At 39.2% G+C, this 18,046-nt stretch overlaps 1 protein-coding gene across 1 annotated transcript in view; it reads left to right on the forward strand.

Annotated features, from left to right (window-relative positions):
* The window catches only part of MYO3B (myosin IIIB), a 329,793-nt gene that overhangs the window by 277,265 nt on the left and 34,482 nt on the right, over positions 1-18,046 (forward strand). The window contains exons 35-36 of the mRNA XM_073306891.1: positions 16,250-16,356; positions 16,731-16,777. Coding sequence (XP_073162992.1) covers positions 16,250-16,356; positions 16,731-16,777 — 154 coding nt within the window. The remainder of the gene's footprint in view (positions 1-16,249; positions 16,357-16,730; positions 16,778-18,046) is intronic.

An 18,046-nucleotide genomic window follows, 5' to 3' on the forward strand; every position in this document is an offset into this window, starting at 1 on the left:
TAGTGGGTGTCTAGCTACGCTCGGAAGCACGCTTCCAGCTGCAGAGTAGATGTGCACTGAGTGATAAGTGATGATATGACGTGTATTGGTCAGCTCCTGCAAGCCCTTGCATGAGGAGGCCTTACTCACAGGCATAGTCCATTGACTTGGATCTAGACTGTTCTCAGTGGTAGCTGACGACAGAACAAGGAGTAATGGTCTCAAGTTGCAGTGGGGGAGGTTTAGGTTGGATATTAGGAAAAACTTTTTCACTAGGAGGGTGGTGAAACACTGGAATGCGTTACCTAGGAAGGTAAGGTGGAATCTCCTTCCTTAGATATTTTTAAGGTCAGGCTTGACAAAGCCCTGGCTGGGATGATTTAGTTGCGGATTGGTCCTGCTTTGAGCAGGGGGTCGGACTAGATGACTTCCTGAGGTCCCTTCCAACCCTGATATTCTATGATTCTATGACTTCACTTGGGTTACCAGCATGAGTGAGTGAGTACAGGTTTGTGCTCTAAATTTCAGCATCTGGTGTTATAGACAAATCAGTTTTCTCATAGAAATTGCACCTTCATAGAAAAAAATTATCTTTGGTACTTTAGGTCTTCATATTTTTATTGCTGCTTTTTGAAGTTACAAATAATGCAACATCAACTAATCAAAAATGAAAAGCATGACGAGAGGGAGATAATTTCCTGCCATTCTACCTTGTAAAAGCAAACAATGAACTGTAACTTATGGTTCACATGTCATATTTCTTTGCCCTTTTTTACATGATGATTTAAATATTTGTTTGAAAATGATAATTTGGTGGACTGCTTTGAAGTGATTTATGTGTTTTGTGCCTTATTTGAAAACATAAATTTTGCTGATTATCTTCAGTGAGCCTCTTCATCCACCCGCCAGCCACATGTTCACTTAATTTAGACAATGCTGAGCAATTACATGTGGAATTGATACTTTTCATAAAAGCAAAAATTGTTCTTGTACTTATTTTATTGAAAAACTCAACATATTCATTTTTCTTCAAAGATCAACCTAAGTAATCCTACATGTTATTCTGTGTTTATAGAAAGTGGAAAGGTCTTAATTATCTCTGAATTAAAACTGCTCCATGAGTTAATTCAAGTTTTGTGTAGGGGGTGGGAGGAGATGGTTCTTTTTACATTCTATATAACTTCTGCAAATTGAGAAAAATGCTTATTTTTCTCTGCCCCTAGCCTTTTACTTTCTACAGCCTTTTTAATAATTAAAATAATTAAAACATTACTCTCCAAAGGGAATAGTTTAAAATTCTATTAAATTTAAAAAGTATTTCCATTTTTAATCATATTTCTTTAAACCATATTAATATAAATATATTTTTCTTTTCTGTGCCTTCCATTTTTTCCATATCTTCATGCTCTGTTATGGATTAAAGAACAGTGATTTGTTTTTTATGTTTGGTAGGTTGATTTTAGATTTGTACAATATCTGTCCAATGCTGTAAGGCCCCAATCCTGCAAACACTTATATACATGCTTAACTTTACTACGATGACTTCTGTGGCCTACACCTGGTAGTAAAATTAACCACAAGAGTTAAGTGTTTTCAGGATCAGACCCTAAGTGCTGGGGATAGGGCGCAGTCCTTACTACTACTGTCCTTATGACTACAGTCTACTACTTAGTAGTATACTTTGACGGGTCTATACATAGTAGTAAAGCCAATAGAAAGTGCTATAGGATCATTCCTAAATTAATTTTGCAGTTTGATATTTTAAATAGTTTAATATCACAGTCTAATTCAGTGGAGCTCTGCTAATTTATACTAGCACAGACCAGAGTTGTAAGAAACAGACACCAAGTATTATAGAATTTAAGACCTACTACATTCCCTAAGCAATTATCTTAAAATTCTTGTTCTAAATTTGCCAGGGCAACTAGTGATTTTGGATGCCTCAGTTTTTGGGTAACCAGACTGAGACTTCTTGAAGGGGTCTGATTTTCAGGAAGTGCTGAGCACCAACCCTCTGCAAATCAGGCCCCTCTGAGGTATCTCAGGTTGGCCCCCCAAATCACTAGTCACTTTGGAAAATGAAGGCCCTTAGTTTAAAGTGCTAATGGACAAAATGTAAAAATTACCAAAATCATCAGTTATATGTTCATAATAAAAATAAAACCTTCATCTTCTTCTTTAGTATTTAACCACCTAAAATAAGCAGCACTATGTTAAAAGGACAGGACCCAGTTCTGAAGAATATGTAACATCAAGCATATGTGTTGTACAAGAAACTGAATTTCACAGCTCAAGAGTCCAAAATGTTTTTGCTTAAAGTGAACCATTATGACTTTGGAAAATGAATTCAGTTGTCTGTAAACGCTTGTTAAATGCACACCAATTTTTCCCACACTGGCTAATGTTCTATGATAGAAATTTTTGGAAATGGTTATTTACAAATTAGAGGGAGGGTTCATGCACTCTATTTCTATGTTCTTTGCACTCCCTAAACTCCTACTAAAGGCAGTAAGATTCTCAGGTGTGCATACAATACAAATTTGGATGCAAAATCCAATTTGGTGGGTATTTAATATTGGTGTTGTAATTTCCTCAAAGCCAGTTTCCCCCAAGTTCATAGGTTCTCTTTAACCCCCTTCTCTTCACATTTTAAATATGCTTTCAGATAGACAGAATAAATGTTACTGAGCCATTCTCTTCCTGCTTCCGACTTCTGAAATATTGACCTCTTATATACACCCAGTTCTCTGCCACAAAACTCTAAAACTATAAAGTGTCAATAAACGGCTTTTGAGTTATATTTGGAGTGAGGAGAAAATCTAGGTGATTTTTTTTCACAAGTTGCATCCACCTTTGAACTCTGATGGTTTCACTACCAACTATTCATTTTTGTAATTAGGTGTCATTGGCTGAAGAGTTCGCTCAGGCTTCTTCAGTTGCTCTTGCAGATTATTTCCTGAGAATTTTCTGGTTTGACTGATTTTGTGGTGGAGTTGTGAACCATAATTATTTATTGGTCTTATGTTACAAGTCTCAGAAGCAATTAACTCACCCTTAAAAGGAATGGATCTTATGGCACTTCCATGCATAGGTTTATAGGCCTCTGGAGTTCTAGTCTTCTGTATCTGGCCAAAATACCTTCTTCACTTTCCGCATTTACAAATGCAGGGCCAAATCAGCATCTGGCATAAATCACTGTGGCTCCACTGGGGAACATATACTTTATCATCTAGCTACTAGACTTTTTTTGCCACTTTCAGTGGAAGTGTCTTTAATTCTTCCCTTAAAAGTTACTCCTGACAACTACCTTGAATTTAGAAGAAATTTCTGCCATAACAAACAAAATATCTACTCAGAGTTTTATCTTGGGCTTCTATCATCAATTCTTTGAAATACATGCTGAATCTGCTACACTTAGATTTAAGAACGTGTATTGATATGGACCTATGCATTTCAAGCCTTTAGAAATGCAAATTGTTCCTTTATAGAACAAAACCTTAGAGACCCTACTCTTGTGGTTCCACAGAGCCTTTATTGAGCCTCATCATTATGCTAAATTAATACAAATTTCCTGTGTGTCCAGAATTCAAAGTCAATCAAGAGTCTTAATCTCCTGGGATATGGGATGAAAATGCTATTATCACAGTTTGGAGGAAGGTGAGGGATTACCTATAAAAAATCAAGGCTTTATACTTGGGCAGGGTCTCTCAAACACATGTATATTGTAAACCAAATCTTAACTGAGAGAGAATTTATGGAGCACCACCCATCCTATTTATGATTGCCTAGATCAGCTCCCCACAATCATATAACATCTTTGTGGCAACTGCAGCAATTGCTCACATGGAGAAATATATTAGGTATTTGTGATTCTTTAGTTGTATTTAATGCAATAAATGTTTTCACTGATTATTAAAATGTTTAATTTTTGCTGTTCATTTACTCTCTCCCTCCATCTGCTTAGCTCTTCTTAGCTGGAAACCAGAAAGAAAGCCAGCCCCATGTGATCAGTCAACTCTGTTGTGCATTAACATGCAATCTGCAAAACTCCGGTGTTCCACAGACCCAAGTTTGAGAACCTCTCTACCAGGGGCTCCAAATATAATCTATAAAACAGCTCTAGAGGTTCACAGTACTGGCACGAAGTTGCTTAGGATCAGTATTTTAAAGCTCCCACAGATGTTCAGTCAACCAGTAAGTGTTTGTTTGGCTGACTATTGTAATGCTGCTCTAAAAGAATAGTCTCCTTCCCATTGTGCAGGTATAATAATGGATCTTTCCACCCTTGTTGTTAGGTATGTGAAGAAATTTCTTTGTGTTGAGTATAATCGCAAAATATATTTTGTGGAAGTGTGGGAGCTTTCGTACTGTATAGCTGCTTGTGCCCTACTTCTGGTGGAATCTGGCCTTAAAGCCATCTCAGCTTGACGTGTGAAGACCATTCTAGTGTAGGGGGGATCCTTTGGTTGTATAGAGCCAGTGTAAGAGTTCTTATGCCACTCCACCTCCCTACTATCATTGTATCAGGGAAAGTGGGGAATGTCCAGAGGAATGGAGTATGGTTGGCATACCCCTGCACTTTTCTAATGCTCGGCTGAGTTTTCCACCTCCATCCTCTTAGCCATTGCTGTCTGACATAAATGAGAGCAGCTCTTGGATTGCTCCATGGGAAATGGCCTGCACAGTGCCGCAGCAGGGTCCATAGTTAATGATAGCTATAAACCATCTTTGCACACAAGCCCCTGACGTGCATTCTGGGCTGTTTTGCATCACCTTAGGATCTGATGCCCTGTTGGATGTGATTTGTATTGTTGTGATCTCATTTCAAGCAAGATGGACTTTTTTACTCTTCATTTTAGTATTTATAATGTCAGCCAGACTGATCATGCAATGTCACTCAAATAGCGAAAGAGACATTGATCTAAGATATATAAAGATCTAAACTAGCTACTTTCTCGTTGCCTGGTGCTTATGCTTAGGCTGGCCATCTTGAAAGCAGGTGGCCACATATTCTCCAGGTGGTTGGCTAACAAGCCAGGAAGGCCTAATAGGGCTGTGAAATATAGTTGTATTGGGTGGTGTTTCCAGCCAATCTGTACATGCTAATAGCCTGCTTTTCACCAGTGCTCAACTTCTCTGAAAATCAGGTCATGAGGTTCCACTCCAGCTGTTTACTGGATTATTGCCCAAAAGGCAACTTCCACAATTGCATAAGTCCAGATTTTTGGCCATAAGAATCAGACAGAATGTTGTTGAGGTGAGAGCAGATTATCATCAATTAAATCCCATCCTAAAAGAAGCTTCTACAAACAAGCTCAGGTACCATGAAGAGAAACAATTCACAAAGCTAAAGGACGTGCAGCCTTGTAAACCCATTTGACATTGATTAGTTAGGAAATATGCTATTACCCCTCTGGAATCATAGATGCACACCATTCACTATTAGATGTGGGTTTAGTTTCAGTTTTACAGTAAAGTGTATGATGAGCTTCCTTACAGTTCACTTTGAATAGGAACGCATGGCTTTAACAGTGCTTCCAGGAGCTTGCTATTTGTTGACAGGTTTGATCTTATCCATGTTGGTTACTGACATTTTGGTCCTACTGCTTGCTTTGTTTTAACTTCTGCCTTCTCCTTCTACAGTTACATTGTTCACAATAAAAACAGAAAGAAATGATAAATACTGAAAGATCAGAATTGTACTGGTGGGGGGAAAAAGATCTTAACTAATTGTAGAATTTGTTTCCCAACAAAGCATCTCAAGGCCATAATCTCATGGTTCATAAATAGCTAAATAATTGATATCACAGAAAATATTTGTTTTAATTACAGTATCATCTGGGTCTTTGGCAACAAACAGATGCAGAAAAAGTCCTTATGCACCATCTTGAAAAACTTATGATTTGCTTAGTGTGCTTTATAATTTAAAGCATATGGCTTCACATAGAGCTGCAGTGGCCAAAATGAAGACATAAGTAATGAATCACTGCATGGAGGAAAATGCTTTGCTTCTGTTATGAGTTCTTTCAGTGTGTGTATTCAAATGGTTCTGGTTAGGGTTATAAACAAAAGGCAGCTCTTGCAGTTTCAGCAGTGTGTTACAGATTCTGAGATGCACATGACATCAAAGAGTCTACACTAATGAATTTCCCTAGCAATCTAGGGCTCTTGGCACTATGAACACACTCCATCTGAGTAAACAAAACTGTAGTTGGCCACTATTGTGCAGGATCTCAGGTGATACCAGAGGCTGATTTGGGGGTTGTTGGGTTTTTTATGTCTCTCTGTTATAGAGCTGTTTGTCTTTAAAATGCTATACACTTCCAAGGAATCGGATAATCACACTTGGTGTTACGAAGCTGCAGTGCCAAGTACTTAACATTAAAAATCACAGAAGGCTAAATCCTGCTGTCCTATTTGCCTCATCAGCTGAAGCCAATGGGAGTTTTGCCTGAGCAAGAACTGCAGGATTTGGTCAGGATAAGCAAATCATGCTAAGGCACCATATCCTAACTTAATTAGGGCCAGGTCACCTTCCTCCTGCAGCAGGCCCTGTGGAGTCACTTCTGCAGCTACCCTCAAGGGCAGCATGGCTCTTGGATATATTGTCATGGGTGGGAGTGGGGCAGGAGGACAGCAGAGCAGTGCAGGGGGCAGCCATCTGCAGGATAGCACCTGCCTGTCTGTGGGAGGAGGCCAGTGATGACTGAAAGCTCTGCAACATGAACCCAACAGCTTTGAAGATATTTCCTTGTTGGTTAGAGGTTTGGAGAGGACAAGGGCTGCAGCCTTCTAGACCCACAGATTCAGAGGATCTGCATATAGGCCACCCCCAGAGACGTGGAGACAGATGCTATCCTGCATGGGTGAATGCCCCTCTGCACTGCTCTGCTGTCTTCCTGCCTCACTCTTACCCTGGGGATGCCTCCAACAAGAGCCATGCAGCCACTGGTTGCAGCTACAAAGGTGACTCCTGGGAGCTAATCCCCAGATTTTCCTTGCAAATATTCAGGAGTTCAGCGAGACACAGGGCTGCAGAGAGTAGCTGATTGACCGCCCCATCCATGCCTGCCCCCAAATTCCTGAGGAGCACTGGCCCTCATAGATGCTCTTCTGTAGGAAACGAAGGATGAGGGGACAGTTCTATGGAGGCAATACCCTAAACCATATGGAAAGAATAACTTCCACTCATGTCAGGTCCCCTTTTTTATGTAAACAGAGGGAACAGGCTTGGTTAACATTTGTAGCGGTCTGAAGTTGTAAAGCACTATGTCAGTGCTAAGTAGCCTGATGGTAGTATTACTCATAGAATCATAGAAATGTAGGGCTGGAAGGAACCTGACGAAATCACCCAGTTCAGCTCCTGTGCTGAGGCAGGACCACAGATACCTAGACCATCCCTGAGAGGTGTTTGTCTAACCTGTTCTTAAAAACCTCCCGTGATGGGGATTCCACAACTGCCCTTGGAAGCATAGTCCAGAGCTTAACTACCCTTATAGTCAGAAAGCTTTTCCTAATCGTTAACCTAAAATTTCCCTTGCTGTAGATTAAGCCCATTATTTCTTGTCCTACCTTCAGTGGGCATGGAGAACAATTGATCCCTGTGCTCTTTATAACAGCCCTTAACGTATTTGAAGACTGTTATCAGGTTGCCCCCCCCCCCCCGCCCGTCTTCTTTCTTTCAAGACTGAAGATGCTTCTTAATGTCACCAGGTTTACAGAACTCTTGGAAACGTGGACTAATTAGGTTTTGTTGCTTAGTCGGTGGTGGTGGTTTCTCCCCTCAACTCCTTGGCTCCCCAGGCTCTCTCTCCCTGGCAACTAGGTTTCTCCTTTTTCTTCTCTTTCTCCCTTCCATCCTCCTTCTCCTCAGTCTTCCACTCCTCTCTCACTTTCTTTTCCATTTTTCTTCCTACCGTCTTTTTCCCACCATTCTCCTCCTACATTTCAACACCAATTCTCCCATTAAAAACCTCAAACGCATTAGAGACATGCATAATTACCTAAATAACCATATGATCTGTGTATTCTCTCCTCCCTCCCCTCCCCACTTTTGTTTTCCTTCTCTGTATGTGTCTTTATCTGTATTCAGATTGTAATCTTTCTGCTGCAGTGGCTATATCTTCCCATATCTTTCTACAGCACCCAGCACATATGGGGAAATACCATAATATAATTATTATTAATAATAATAATGAATAAAATAAATAAATAATCTATAACATAGACCACTTGGAAACCTCAGCTATTGCAGAGCTTAGCTTCCAGATTACTCCATAGTGCCGGTCTCATGGAGCATGTTAGAGCTCTGCTCTTAAACCCATACTCGCTTCTGATTTGTTTCTAGGTGCAATTCAAGGACCTAGTTTTGGCCTACAATATAATAAAAAACTTCCTGGTTTGGGTCATGTATCTCTTAGATGTCCTGATTTTTCCTCATGATGATGTATTGTTTTACATCCACTTTGCATAAATCTAAATAACTCCTCAAGGTGAAGGCACTGAAAAATCAGGCCTGAAGTATGGGAGTGGGGGTTGGAGGGTTGTGACTTTGTATGAATACTTGACATATACATAGCAGCACATGTCATTTGTAATGTCTGTCTCTCTTTCTTTTTTTCAATCAGTCTGACATAATTCAACTCCTAGGGCCTAATTCTGACTTCACTTACACCAATTTTACTCCAGTGTAACTCCATCAACTTCAATGGCGTTACTCCTGATTTTATGCTGGTATGAATGGGATCAGAATCTGACGCTTGGTGTTGGAATATATTTATATTTCATGGAAACCAAATATGATTGTTCCTTGGAATCAACTGGCTGCACATAATTATCCACTTAGCATCCAGTCAGGGAGGATGATGTACCTTATCATACTCTGTGAGGTCATCTGTGCATGTGTCCAATACTTCAGGATGAAAAACGAAGTTAACTGCTGCCTTGAAAGAAGATGCAAATCTGAGGAAAAACTGGAAAAGCTCGAAAGCATCAAAATACCTACAAAGTATCAAAAGAGAACAAAGACAAGTTTTTGCACAAAAATCTTCTCCCCAGGCTATAACAATGCTTTACATAGGCATGATCAATATAACCAAGCTTGAGAACCAAAGTCATTTGGAATAAATTAGACTGGCAGGAAAAGAAACAAACAAAGAACAAATTAACATGATTTTAAACATTGCTTAAATTTTCATGAATATAGACCTTGAAATGTTATGATGAGATCCCAGGAGTCTGTGCTAATATTTGCCTATAATTAAGAGCTGCACTTTCATGTTTCAGCTGATAATATAGGTTGGAAATCAGCCACATATTTGCTATATTTCTTGGTCATACTGATATATCTGTTTTATTTGTTTACTTCATTAATAGTAAATGAAATCCTGTAAATGAAATGGCTCTGGTATGTTTTATTTATTAGGTTGCTCTTTCTTCACCTCTTGCTGTTAATCTCCATGTGTCTCAATATTTCAACATTAGGGCATGCTGTTTACATGTAACAAGAAAAGTTACAAGAGACTGATCCTTGCCACACCCAGCTTTTGGGAGCGCTCAAAAAGAGAGGAGAAGGACTCAGCACCACCCTCTGAAATATCTCAGAGAGGAAGGAAAAGAACCATCCACTCCTACAAGGGAGTCAACAATTCATCATACTTGATGTTAAAAGATGCTGACAGATCTAATAACATAGGCAAGGATATATTCCGGGCATCCCTTGCCAGGAATATATCATCACCCAGAAATATTAGTACCACTTCTGTGCCCCACACAGATGTAAAACATAACTGAAGAAGGTCAATGAATTTTATAGCCTCCAGATGCAACTGCAGCTGCCTCTTCATCACTTTCTCTACGAAATTCCCTAAAAATTGTGCAACATTTGGCAAAATTGTCAACGTCAAGAGATGGTTTTTAAAGCAGGGAACCTGTTCAGGAGCACCCTGCCTTCATCTCAAAGGGCAGTATTAACAGTTCCAGTCAGTAATGGACCTACTGCCTGTCTGATAAGCAGGACTATCACTCACAGGTGAGACATCTAACTGCTGAATTTCAAAGATGGAATCACTCCTCCACTCCCATTACATGAATTCTTTAGAAAAGAACATTCCTTATGGATGCAACTTTCCTGAATGTACTGGTCGAAACATGGGCCCCTAGATGCAAAAGAGTCCTTGCCTCAGAGTTAAAGAGCACTTGACTTTTGTTTTTGAGGCCCTTGTATAGTTCTGTGGGAGTACTTTGCAGTTTGTCCAAATGATGGTGTCTTGATCAGTAGGTAATCTATGTAATATATGACATGAAATATACAAATCCCCTCCAGGCCAAGGTTTGTCATCAAAATTATTAGTATCTTGGAGGCTATGTTTAACTCAAAGGAAAATGTTCCTGTTCCATAATAAAACAAAGAAGCAGCAATGAAAAGGGAAATTCATGCATGAAAATTTTTCTTTGAGATCAACAGCACAGAACAATCCCCAGCAGATTGGGACTCAGGGTAAGTGACACACTAAAATATTTATAACAGTCCCTACTGGCTTCTTAAATTCAGTGATCAGCTAGTATGACTTCCTGCATAACACAGGCCAGAGAATTTCACCCAGTGTTTCCTGTATCAAGACCTTAATTTCTGGTTGAGCTATAGCATATCTTTTAGAACATCTAAAGATTTTGATTTAAAGACTTTGATTTAAAGGCGATCAGTTACATCCTGAGCATGTGGACAAAATGCACCAGCCAGACACCTGGGAAAGAATTCTCAGTAGTAACTAAGAACCCTCCCCATCTAGTGTCACATCATTGGTTGTTGGAGATATTTGCTGCTAGCAGTCGCAGATGGGCTACATTGTAGGCAGTCCCATCAGACTATCCCCTCCATAAACTTATCAAGCTCAGTCTTGCAGCCAGTTATGTTTTTGCCCCCACTGGTCCCCTTGGAAGGCTGTTCCAGAACCTCACTCCTCTAAATGGTTAGACACCTTCATCTAATTTCAAGCCTCAACTTGTTGATGGCCAGATTATATGCATTTATTCTTGTGTCCACATTGGCCTCTCCCTCCCTGGTATTTTTCCTGCTGATGTGTTTATAGAGAGCAATCAAATCTCCCCACAGTGTTCTTTTGGTTAGACTAAACAAGCCAAGCTCTTTGAGCCTCCTTTTATAAGATGGGTTTTCTATGCCTCTGATCATCCTAGTAGACCTTCTCGGTGCCTGTTCCAGTTTGAATTCATCTTTCTTAAACATGGGAGACCAAAATTGCACAGTGTTCCAGACGAGATCTCACCAGAGTCTTGTATAATGGTACTAACACTTCTCTGTCTGTACTGGAAATACCTCATCTGATGCATCCTAGGACTGTGTTAGCCTTTTTCAAAGCCCCATCACATTGGCGGCTCAGAGTCACCATGTGATCAAACAAAACAGCCCAGGTCTTTCTCCTCCTCTGTCACTACCAACTAATATGTCCCTGGCTTATAGCAAAAATTCTTGTTGTTAGCCCCTAAATGCATAACCTTCCACTTAGTGCACTATTAAATTTCATCCCATTTCTATTACTCCAGTTTTCAAGGTCATCCAGATCTTCTTGTATGATATTTTGGTCCTTCTCTGTATTTGCAATATGTTCCAACTTTGTGTCATCTGAAAATTTTATTAGCAGACTCTCACTTTTTGTGCCAAGGTCATTAATAAAAATGTTAAATAAGATTGATCCCAAGACCGAATCCTGACAGTCCACCTTCCAGGGTGACCCATTCCATTCTCCCGTTCAACCAGTTCCTTATCCGTCTTTCAATTCTCATATTAATCTCCATCTTCTCTAATTTAAGTAATACTTTCCTATGTGGAACTTTATCAAATGCCTCACTGAAATCCAGGTAGCTCAGAGTTAGGGTTAGGGTTTCCTCTTTATTTCCTCTGTCTAACAAATCAGTTATCTTCTCAAAGAAGGCGATCAGGTTGGTCTGGCACAATCTACCCTTTGTAAAGTCATGTTGTATTTCATCCCATTTACCTCTATGTCCTTAACTCCTTTCTCTTTGAAAATTTGTTCCATTGGTAATGGTCTCACTAACGTTGTAAGGTATTGCAATAGCAATACCAACTCCCTACTTTTACTCACTATTCCCTGCTTATACATCCAAGAATCACACTGGTCGTCTTAGCTGTGTGTCAGACTGGGAGCTCATGCTCGGTTGGTATCCACCATGATGCCTTAGTACCTTTCAGAATCCCTGCTTTCCAAAATCAGTCACCATTCCTGAAAATGTGACCTTTAGTCTTTGTTCCCAGATGTATGGGCCTTGCATTTAGCTCTATTAAAACACATATAGTTCAAGGGAACCCTGCTTACCAAGTGATTTAGATTGCTCTGTAAAATTAAATTGTCCTTATCATAACTTACTATGCCAGTAATTTTTATGTCATTTGCAAACTTTACCAGCAATGATTTTATACTTTCTACCAAATCATTGATATTGAGTAGCATTGGGCCAAGAAAAGATCCCTTCAGGACCCTATTCGAAACAGCCCTATTGGCTAATGTTTCCCAATTTATAATGACTTTTTTTTAGATCTGTCAGCCAGTTTTAACTCTTTTTAAATGGACTACTTTGATTTTGGTACAAAAATCAGGGATGTAACGGGAATAAGTGTCTGTCCACCCATCCTGCAGCTTCTGCCCAGATTTTCTGGTCTGTGTGCACAGTGGGGAAAAGCGAGGTCTGTGGGCAGAGAGAGAGGTAGAGGCTGAGTGGAGCCTCGGCTCATCTTCCCCTTCACCACTACCACTACCACCACCATGTCAGCCAGTGCAGCTGAGCTGGTTCAGTGGGCAGAAGTAATCAACACCTGGTAAAGAACTAGGGGGTAATACTTCACACTGCCACAAGGAACAAAACTGGGTCTCTGAGTCACAGGTCCATCCTTGTACTGCTCCCGAGGCAGTGCAGCAATACCCTAGCCCTAACACAGGGCAATAGGTTGTCTCATTCTAGCCCTAAGTCTCTGATTTAGTATGAGGAAAGGGGGTCAAATCTGCCCTATAGAAATATTGGCTTAAGGAGAGAGTGAAGGAAATGAAGCTGGCCCTCTTTTCTAATTCTAGGAGTGGCATCTGAATGTGTAGCACACAGACTCTTGTGGGCATATCAGAGGCACGTAGCACACTTTGGGTGCTTATAAAAAATTAAATAGATAGTTGTTGTTATTACAATGACAAGTAGTTTTTCCTGTCAGTGGCCTTAACTTTGTCATCAAAGCTAAACATTTTAAAACACTATTTGAAATGCCTATTTAACTGCTGAATGTAGAGCATATGTTAATACACTTTTCTCCAGATACAGTAGTGTATGATAAACGTTACCAGATTTTCTTACTATTCCTATTTTATGCTACTAAATGCTAAGACAAATGGGCCCACTGAAAAGGTATTTCCTTTGGAGGACGCAATCTGCAGGCCACCCGTGTAAAATGCAGAAATAATTGTGTAGGGATAAAAAGCAAGAGCAAAACTTTATTAAATTAGACTTCAGATGGACAAAATAAACGATAGCAACATAAAATTTTAATGTAGATGTTGCTGGAAAATAAAAGAAAGGTAATTAAAGTATATTTTGAAAAAAGAATACAGTGTATTCCCTTTGTCACATAATCCAGTACATCGCATCACAGCAGGGTACGGATGATAAACTTTGTAATAATTGCGTGTTTTTGGCAAGCATCTGATAGATGTTTGAAAGAGTGTCTAATTCTTCACTCACTCACACTAGCTTTACACCAGTATAACAAGAATTGATTTCAGTGCAATGACTCCTGATTTGTATTTATGTAAGGGAGATCATAATTTGGCCCTAAAACTGAAACATCACCACGAGGACAATGACAGATCCTGACATAATCAGAGTTTTGAATCCTAAGGTCTCTTCCAAACCTAAACTTAATAATTTTGGAAATGCTCAGTGATATAGGGTGAAATCCTGGCCTCATTGAAGTCAATGGCAAAATGTCCATTGATTGTAATGGGACCAAGATTTAATTGATAATCTCTTTATTATATTTAAATATCATAGGGGACATTTTCAAAGACACAAATAGGAGTTAGACATCCAACTCCCATTGACTTTCGAGCAATATACCCTGGAAGAGTTTTGTACCTTGTCTACTTAGAGACAATATCGGCAAACAGCAAAAGTGTAGGCAGTGCCGCCAGAATTTCTTGAACCACAAACCACTCTTTGCAAAATGAGTAGAACATTGGAAAGCATCAAGATCTTAAGCTTTTGTGATTATAGTTAGCAAATAATATGAATTTATTACGAGAGGGTCTTTTGTTGTTGTAAAGAGTTAATTTCTTCAAACAAATAACTTTAAGATTTTGAGCCTGACTTTGCCCTGAGTCACATAGTGGGAATCACACCTGTGCACTGTGTACATATCATAGTTGAGAGTAAAACTGAGAAAACACACATAGGCAAATGTGGATAATGGGCTTTCTCCTACAATAATTCATGGGCAGTGGTAGCTGAGGGATGGATTTGCATCAAGCTTGAAGTTCCATGAAGAACAAATAAATAATAGGTGAACGCTACATAGTACCAGGCAAGTTATAAAAGCTACTGCAATTGGGTAGAAAAAACAGTTTGTCAAATCTTTGGGTTTGTGAAATTTGGGGGGGGGGTTTTATGCTAGCAGAATTATTTTCTTTAAAAAATATAATTGCATTGAAATGTATCCTTTCTTTAAAGACTAGATAATTCTTTTGAAAAGACCTTATATAAAGGCTCCTTGGCATAGAAGGCAGTGTTGGATCTTTGCTGACAGACAGCCATATTCTGACACTGGTTTTTATGTAAAACTCACACTGATTTCCATGGGTGCTTCACATCTGGAACAATGGCAGGATGTGTCCCAAAATGGGGATAACACCTGAAAAACTTTAGAGAAACCCAGCAATCAGTAGTCTGTGGACCTGGGAACATCACAAAACTGCTTTAAAGAATTATCTTATCATCAAGGGCCAGATCCTACAAATAGATCTGTCTGGACAGAGCCCCCCCATCTGCACAGGGCCGCCCATCAGCTTCTGTTTTGAAGTTTTCAAAGGGGCTTAAGTGGAACAAGGACCTTGTGCTGGGCCTCTGAAGAGGGGCAAATTTGACTCTTCAGGCAGGATCCAAGTGTAATGTGACTAATATTTTTCCTTCAATGTTTGTATTGAAAGTTAAATATTCACCTGTTTCTTTGAACTGGAAATATTATTAGATTATTTATTATTTTTTAAAAAATCATGTTAAAATCAGATATTAGGTCAAAACAGGCTGTGTGAATGATCTTTTTGGAAAAGAAATGAATTCCCAGATTTTTTTTTCTATTAGCATATTTATGAATTGTCCTTAAAATAGTGCTTATATCATCAATTAGTTTTGCTGTGTTAGGTTCTTTCCAACTGGTTTTTTTTTCTGAATCACCTCTTATAGATTCCACAGAACAATATTCTTTTTTGAAAAAAGCAAAAATACGAAGGCTGTTAGCTTGCACTAGCTCAAACCATATTTTCTACAAAATCCACCCTTCTAAAATGTTTTTCTAATCTTTAAATTGTGTGTGTTCCAGATGGCTTTAACCAACTCTTACTCCATAGTGTATCACAAATTAACTCAAGGAGGCATTATCTCAAATGGCACTGATTTCTCTGTTTAAATAGAACGTTATATCAAGAAAGTCGCTTTTGATATAATAAAACAAAGACAACAATAAACTAATTCTCATCAAAGGGATTTGTTACTGTTGCATCTATAAACATAGATGAACGGTTTTGATGCTGATGCTGTTACTAGTCCCTAGCTAGTCACAGTGCTTATCCTGCTTAGATAACAAAATATGTCAATATAAAGGGTCAAAGGAACAAGGAACTATGACGTGAGCTGTAGCTCACGAAAGCTTATGCTCAAATAAATTTGTTAGTCTCTAGGGGGCCACAAGTACTCCTTTTCTTTTTGCGGATACAGACTAACACGGCTGCTACTCTGAAACCTGGAATAAAATGATGTTATCAGAGAAAGTTTCATCTATAAACTCTTGTTTAAACCAAGTTCCAAAACAGAAAACAGAGATCCCAAACTTTCTGTATACCTTCTTAGAATAGGACAGATTTGCTAATAAATCTAGGAGTGAACAGGAAAGAAGAAAGGACTGCTTATAGCTAAAATATGCTAAGACATTCGCAGCACCTGGCATGGCTTAAAACTAAATTGCGTTATCTTACTGTAGGTTCAGAAAACTGTCTCAAACAGAAGCTGAGAACACCTCGTCGACGATGTCAGCAGCCCAAAATGCTGAATAGCCCTGAGGACAACATGTACTATAACCAGTTAAATGTGAGTTCAAAGTGGCAATAAAGCTGTTTTACTGGCTTTGTTTCCACTTAATAATTCGGTTATTAATACCTGTTCCAGCCCCTCCAGCCCCACCCCCACGTTCTTTTGCTCTCGTCTTGAACATGTGCTTATGCTCTTTATCTGTTGCTTTCATGTCAGGATGTCTGCCTTCACGGTGAATAATTGATGTGGTTTATCAAAGACGAGCAAGATGCATGCTTCATCAGGCTCACTTGAGCCCTTTGATCAAAAAAATTATGCTGTGACTTCTGATATTATCAGCATCTGCTTGCATTCAACACAAAATCACTTTGAATTAAAAATTAACGACTTGCTGCTTTGCTTTGACTGTGTGTTCTTGGCCCTCTCCACAGGGAACTCTAGAATATCAAGGGAGCAAGAGGAAGCCAAGAAAACTTGGGTAAATATCTATCTTCTTAGTTCTAAGCAACTGTAAACAGAAGAAGTCCTTTGTGATATTACAGAAAATGAAAAACTTTCTAGAGAAGTTTCTAAAAATAAACAATTACCATATCTCAGTGCATTGACATTGGACATTTTCTACAGAAGCAAATATAAAACATGTATCTAATACTGTTTGCAAACACTAGAACTGGCTCTTACAAAATATTCTCCCCAACTCTCTCTCAATACAACTCAAACAAATTTTAGCTTCCCCTTTTTAAATAAACAAATTTAGTCATAGTAAAAGGTGCTGGACTGAGAGTCTTTGAGGTTGAAGCTCATTAGCCTACAGCAAGCATAACATGGACAAAAGCCATGCAGGCTTCCTCTCACCACCCGAGCAATATGCTTCAGCCCTGCCTCAGGAGGGACCAGTTCTAAGAGAAGGCAGAGAGGGGATTCTTTCCTAAAAAGGGTTGTTCTTTGCCCACTAGCTCTCAGCTAAGACTGCCACCAGTGGTACTAATTAGTACCACTTGTAACGTGGATGCTTTTCACCAGGAGGTGGGCAGAGATCACTATTGCATTTCACAAAAGCCACCATCCAGCAGTAACAAATTTCATGTATTACTGACATGCGCAGCAACTAGTGCTGGATCAACACAGCAAAGACATATTAATGAACCCTCAGGCAGTGACACCCATACATTTTCTTTGATGTATTTTGACCCTTTTTTATTCATTTTCTGCAGATAGTTATATAAGTGACTTTCTTTTGTTCGCAACAATGTTCACGGAAAGTGAAAGTCTTGTGGATACTAATGCAAATGGGGTTTGTGAGAAGGTTCAAACCGGAATTGTTTGCATGGCTGTCTTGGTAGCTCTTTGAGTTACCTCCTCCAGTTTATAAAACTCTGTCCCCCAGTCGGGGAGCAGAAATAATACTATGTAATTTCGGTGCCCAATCATACATCATGAGAAGCTGAAGACGCAGTTGGAGCAAATAGGGCCTGATCCAAAACCCGCTGAAGATAATGGAATTCCCTTTAGTGGGCTTTGGATCAGGCCCATAGTTCACAAACAAATGTTTGCCCATGGAGTTCGAACAATTCTGAATAATGAACGTATTTGTAAATATCAAAGTCTGTGTGTGGAAAATTTTCAATCAGACAAAAATGCTACATTTGTGAAATAAAATACTTGATACAAATAATTGCTGTGACTGTACTGGTTTCAGAGTAACAGCCGTGTTAGTCTGTATTCGCAAAAAGAAAAGGAGTACTTG

Source organism: Lepidochelys kempii, chromosome 11 (assembly GCF_965140265.1).
Source record: "Lepidochelys kempii isolate rLepKem1 chromosome 11, rLepKem1.hap2, whole genome shotgun sequence".
Lineage (NCBI taxonomy): Eukaryota > Metazoa > Chordata > Testudines > Cheloniidae > Lepidochelys > Lepidochelys kempii.